Source organism: Cibotium barometz, chromosome 8, assembly GCF_041138505.1.
Source record: "Cibotium barometz isolate CiBa-2024 chromosome 8, ASM4113850v1, whole genome shotgun sequence".
NCBI lineage: Eukaryota > Viridiplantae > Streptophyta > Polypodiopsida > Cyatheales > Cibotiaceae > Cibotium > Cibotium barometz.
Genome location: NC_141053.1, coordinates 56,602,413 through 56,607,615, shown reverse-complemented (window position 1 = coordinate 56,607,615; position 5,203 = coordinate 56,602,413). Strand labels below are relative to the sequence as shown.

The following is a 5,203-nucleotide window of genomic DNA, read 5'->3' as shown; positions in this document are numbered from 1 at the left end:
TAAGTCCACTTTATATGTTCCAACATTGTCTTACAAAGAATAAGTGTCAATTTGCGCAAGTAAGATGGTAAGGTGCCTTAAAGTAGGTCGGGCAAATAAAATCATGTTAACTTACGGAGTGGTTCACTCTTTATCATTGCAAGATGGCGTTACATAGCGCAAAGCAACCGTACATCATATTAATGGAAAAATGGAGAAGTTTCATGGCTTCATTTATAACATTAGATGGAGACATCTAGTGAGCTAAGGCCTATTTTTAAGCCTTGGTGGGCAAAGCATAGAGTGAAAAGAGCTCCATGTATATAAGTCAATTTTGCAAAGAGTAATAGAACAATCTCCCCATTTTGAATCAGACTTGTGAGCTCTTTACTATCTTGTGTCTTGTGTCTTGTTTCTTGTCTCTTGCTTGTTTGGTTCAACGCATGCTTGTGCTAGGATGAAAGCTTGCATGTAGGAGAGAAAGACATATCTTGTGTTGTGAAATCTTCTAACTTTATTGAAAATATGTTAGAGAGATTCTTCTTGCATCCATCTATGTGAGTTGAGCATCCTCTCTAGCTACCACATTAATAAAAGAGCTTCTCATTTCGACAACAAAGAGACAACAATGAAGGGGCCTAGCACACCATTAACATGGAAGCTGCATTTTGTGGCTCGTTGGCAAGTCCCCATGACATGTGTTAATGCAAGGTAAGTGCATCAACCTTCTAACAATCATGTATTCCCTATTTGGCATGTTGAGGTCTCTCCTCTCTCTTATGTTACAAGAATAACTCTGACATCATGGTATATTGCTTCTACATTCAATATTCATCTATGTGAGGTCTTGATATACGGAAGTCATGGCTTTTTTTGTGTCACTCTTTTTGAGCAATGCAAGGCGGATCTCTAAACTTTACCACAAGTGTGTTCATTGGTGGTGTCATTAACAACGTGCCATACACAATCGATATACCACTATTTTATATGCCCATAGTTTCAATAATTACCTTTATGATCTTTTCCAATAGAGTCATCTCATCCTAGTACTTTAGTGTCCAAGAAGCTAAGATAGTAGTGTCTTGGGCTACCTCCATCATCTTGGTTGGCCACAAAGCAAGTGTATGCCTCCTTGGCTTATGCCCCTACTCTTTTTGCCACTTTCTTTTGTGTCTTCTATTGTATCTCTTGTGCTTTTTGAGCTCTTCCTTGCTTTTGTATTCTTCCTTTTTCCTCTTGTATGACACATAGTAGCCGCGAGACTTTTGCTTTGCCACTCCTATACATTTCATGCATCCCTTATTCTCATGGATAGTTCTTCATACCTTCCATGAACATCTTGCATCTCCTTGACATACTTGCATGCATATGTGTCTTTACATGCACGATTGAAGTCAGTTTACTAAGAAAGAGAATCATTCAACTTTACCATTACAACACACAATAAATGACTCCATACACTTCATGAATTTCTCATAAAGGCTCATGTTCCGTCCCTTGAGAGAGAGACAAGATTATGTCAAACCTCATGAAAACTGAAATAAAGTGCCATCTGGTAGAGTCATTTGACACAAAAACAGGAGCTAGAATTTTTTAACTGCCCGCCGTTACGTAGCCATCATTATCTTCACAAACTCCTCATAATTGATTTGACCGTCACCATCAACATCCGCCTCTCGAATCATCTCATCGACCTCATCGTCACTGAGCTTCTCTCCTAGGTTCGTCATGACATGGCGGAGCTCTGCTGCCGAAATGAATCCATTTTGATCCTTGTCAAAGACACGGAAAGCCTCTTTCAACTCCTCCTCCGAGTCTGTATCCTTCATTTTGCGAGCCATGAGGTTGAGAAACTCGGGAAAATCGATGGTTCCATTCCCATCTGCATCCACCTCATTAATCATGTCTTGCAACTCTGCTTCAGTGGGGTTTTGACCCAATGATCGCATAACTGTACCTAGCTCTTTCGTGGTGATACAGCCTGCATCAATCGAGTGATCTCGATTAAGTCCCAACCAAACATGTTCAAGTTTACCACACACAGGTACATAAGCTACCAACCTTAGAACTGCCAGATCAACTATTCCTAGCTCATCCCCTAACATATGAAGAAACCTAAGTGCATCCTTTATGATGCCATGTTTCAATGTGATCCTAGAACATTCAGCCCCTCCATTGAGAGGCATTTCTTCTCGGCCACCAAGCTACGGAGGAGATAGCACTACTGGGATTAGGCTTCCGAAGGCAACTTAATGCATGCCAAAACCATTCCATTGGCAGGCTCTCCTCATTACTTATCATGAATCATTATCAAAAGATAATGGTGTCTAGGGCTGAAGCGTCAGATCCACTATAGTCACTGTCTAATCCTGTGTCTATAGCCTTGCTGAACTGTTAATGGTATCTGTTCCTGCTAAACGCTAGCTCTCGGCTTCTTTGATCAGTCCCCCGCCTTTCTTGCAACGACAAATTCTTTTCTGCTTGTCCTTACCACCTATCTAGCTATTGAGTTTAACTACACCTGATTCCACTGGACTAGCATGACTAAAGCTAGCTGCAGGAGGGTACCTCGACAGTTGGAGTTGAATCAACTTGATTTGTTGCTCAAGCCTTACACCTGGATGGATGGTGAATCTTGGTGGTATGCGATGAGAAGTTCATTCATGGCCTTGGACAAGCCTCGGGCGAGGGGATTCTCCTGCATGGAGCTATGCCTGGGTGATGAGCTAGCCAGTCCCTCCAATAAGGTCCATTGAACTACCTATTCGAAAGCTAAAGCTGGTTGAGAGTTCCTCATTACAACACTCTAGGTCAAAAACCCTAGTCCCTTCATGTATGTTTCAAAAATCAACTCGGACTAGCTTTCTCCCAATGCCATCCCTAGCAAGCATACCTATACTGTCAACAATGCTAGAACCTGTAGCTAGAGTCAATCATGGAGTAGGAAAGGCCATTCGGAAGCCTTTCCAGGCAAGCAGCAGCAGCAGTTGTGAGCTCTTTTCCAAGGGAAAAACAGCCCTTTACAGCTATTATAGCAGAGATGATGCCCATATTATCAAAAAGGAATTTTCACACCAGAGTTGATGTCGACTGCAGTTATGGCACGTAGAAGAGCTTGGACTCCATGCACTGCAACCATGAAATGCATTCCTGAGCTGCTGATGTGGGCGAAAACAAAGCTTGGCAATTGTAGGGTGCAGATTCACCCTTTGCAGACCCAACAATAATAGCCCTTTCCAGGATGAGTGCCCATTAACTTCTATGTGTCCGGATATGCAGATCTTTGCTAATCTGAGCTGTGACGTCAAGAAATGCGCATGTGGGATCATACAAAAAGAGAAGCTATCACAACTAGCTGAGGGCACCGCAGGGACGAACCCTAACTCAGATGCAAAACACCCATTTCAAAGCTCAAAAAATCAAGTATGTTAGTAGATTAAACCCTACATCTAAGGGATCTACGCATGCGACGGTACACTGCGAGACTGCAAAATGCAAAAAAACCTTGTGAGGACGGCAATTCAACAACACAGACTAGCAATAAAACCTCCTGAAACCCTAACTAGCCTTGGAGGCTATGTACAGTAAAAGAAGGGTTTTATTGAAACAGACCGTCTCCATCCTTGTCGAAAAGGCTGAAGGCCTCTTTGAACTCAGCAATCTGATCGCCGGACAGCTGCTCCACCATCTTCATAAACGAGCTCTCCTCCCCCCTGCACAGACACACTCGGGAAGCGGATGGGGATAAATAATGGAGTCGTAGAAAGAATGAGACGGAGTATGAAAGATGATCTTAGCCGCTTTTACACCCAAACTCTTTTTTAAAAAATTTCCAACCTCCTTTACCTTAGCCTTGCTGAATTATGTGCCGTGGATTTAGTAGCATACATGCAAGTAAAAGTAGAGGGCAAGACGAGCGTCACTAGTGTTCACACTAGGCCTACCAAAACTGAAAAAATGATTCAGTTACTATTATTAGTCTTAAGCAAGTATGCACAGAAAGTCCTTAAAATTAACTTATATCAAGTAGGCCTACCAAAACTAAAAAATGGTTCAGTTACTAGTCTTAAGCAAGTATACACATAAATTCCTTAAAATTAACTTATATCAAGTAGGCCTACCAAAACTAAAAAATGGTACGGTTTACTATTAGTTAATTTATGAGTCCTTAAAATTAACTTATGTCAAGTAAGCCTACCAAAATGGTACAATTACTATTACTAGTCTTAAGCAAGTATACACATAAAGTCCTTAAAATTGACTTATATCAAGTGAGCCTACCAAAACTTAAAAATGGTATGTTGCTACCTCTCTCTCTCTCTCTCACACACACACACACACACTGTGGTTGAAAGGCTTGTGAGGGTCTGTCAAGGACTATTCCGCATTGTTGTCTGGGAGGATATTGAGCAACCCAAGGCCATGCAATCTGTGTGCATAGTTATGCGAGACACTTGGTGGGTTGAAGCTAAAGCGCTTGTGAAGGTGATTAGGCCCATTTACAATGTTCTATGCATTGCAGACATGGAGGGAACCACACTTCGACTCTTGTATGAGTTTACGGATAGGATTGGTGTGTAGACATACCATATGGGCAATGGTGTGTGTGAACATACTTAGAAGTTGGGGCACTTTTCTCCTCACTAGAAGGTTTTTACTCCTAGCATGTGAACACCCTCTTATTTCATATTATTGGGTGTACTTATCACATTGTACTTGCACCACTCACTACTATCAAATGCAATCACTATCGAGTTATGTGCTTATCTCTCTCATACATTTATGTACTTCTTCTTTGCCGATGTCGTAGTAACAGTATATGCATAAGGATCTATCACATCCTTTGTAATCTTCTTGTCTTCTTCCTGCAAAGAATTTATGATACTTTCCAAAGAAGGGACTATCTCCTTCTCTTTAAGTACCATCAAAATTTATCTAAAGCTTAAAGGTAAGCTTTTAAGTAGGATAGCAATAGCATCTTCTTCAGGAACAGGAGATTTAACATAAACCAATTGTGTCATTAAGCTCTTCAACCTGTTAATCAAAGCTTCCAAATTTTCATTACTCTCCATGGTTAGATCAAGGAGTTGCATCTTCAAACTGATCTTGGAATGCTTTGCCTTTGCACCAAAAGTACGTTCTAGTAATTCCCAAGCTTCCATAGCTGACTCAACATCATCAATATAATGAATAAAATCATCTTCTAAAGCAGTAATGATAATAC

At 41.0% G+C, this 5,203-nt stretch overlaps 1 protein-coding gene across 1 annotated transcript; it reads right to left on the bottom strand.

Annotated features, from left to right (window-relative positions):
* Positions 1–1,382: 1,382 nt before the first annotated feature.
* Positions 1,383–3,769, bottom strand: LOC147636453 (calmodulin-6-like). The gene is made up of 2 exons (XM_086801886.1): positions 3,592–3,769; positions 1,383–1,960 (listed from the first exon to the last, which is right to left on the bottom strand). The coding sequence occupies exons 1-2, from the start codon at positions 3,671–3,673 to the stop codon at positions 1,587–1,589; spliced, it is 456 nt and encodes a 151-aa protein (XP_086658012.1). The 5' UTR covers positions 3,674–3,769; the 3' UTR covers positions 1,383–1,586.
* Between the last annotated feature and the right edge of the window lie 1,434 nt (positions 3,770–5,203).

What these genes read in the sequence shown, in the direction of transcription:
- LOC147636453 (XM_086801886.1), bottom strand. Translation starts at nt 3,673, where the DNA reads ATGAAGATGGTGGAGCAGCTGTCCGGCGATCAGATTGCTGAGTTCAAA. An exon ending in TTTCGACAAGGATGGAGACG is followed by an intron (nt 1,961 to 3,591) that starts GTCTGTTTCAAT and finishes CGATTGATGCAG; the next exon opens with GCTGTATCACCACGAAAGAG.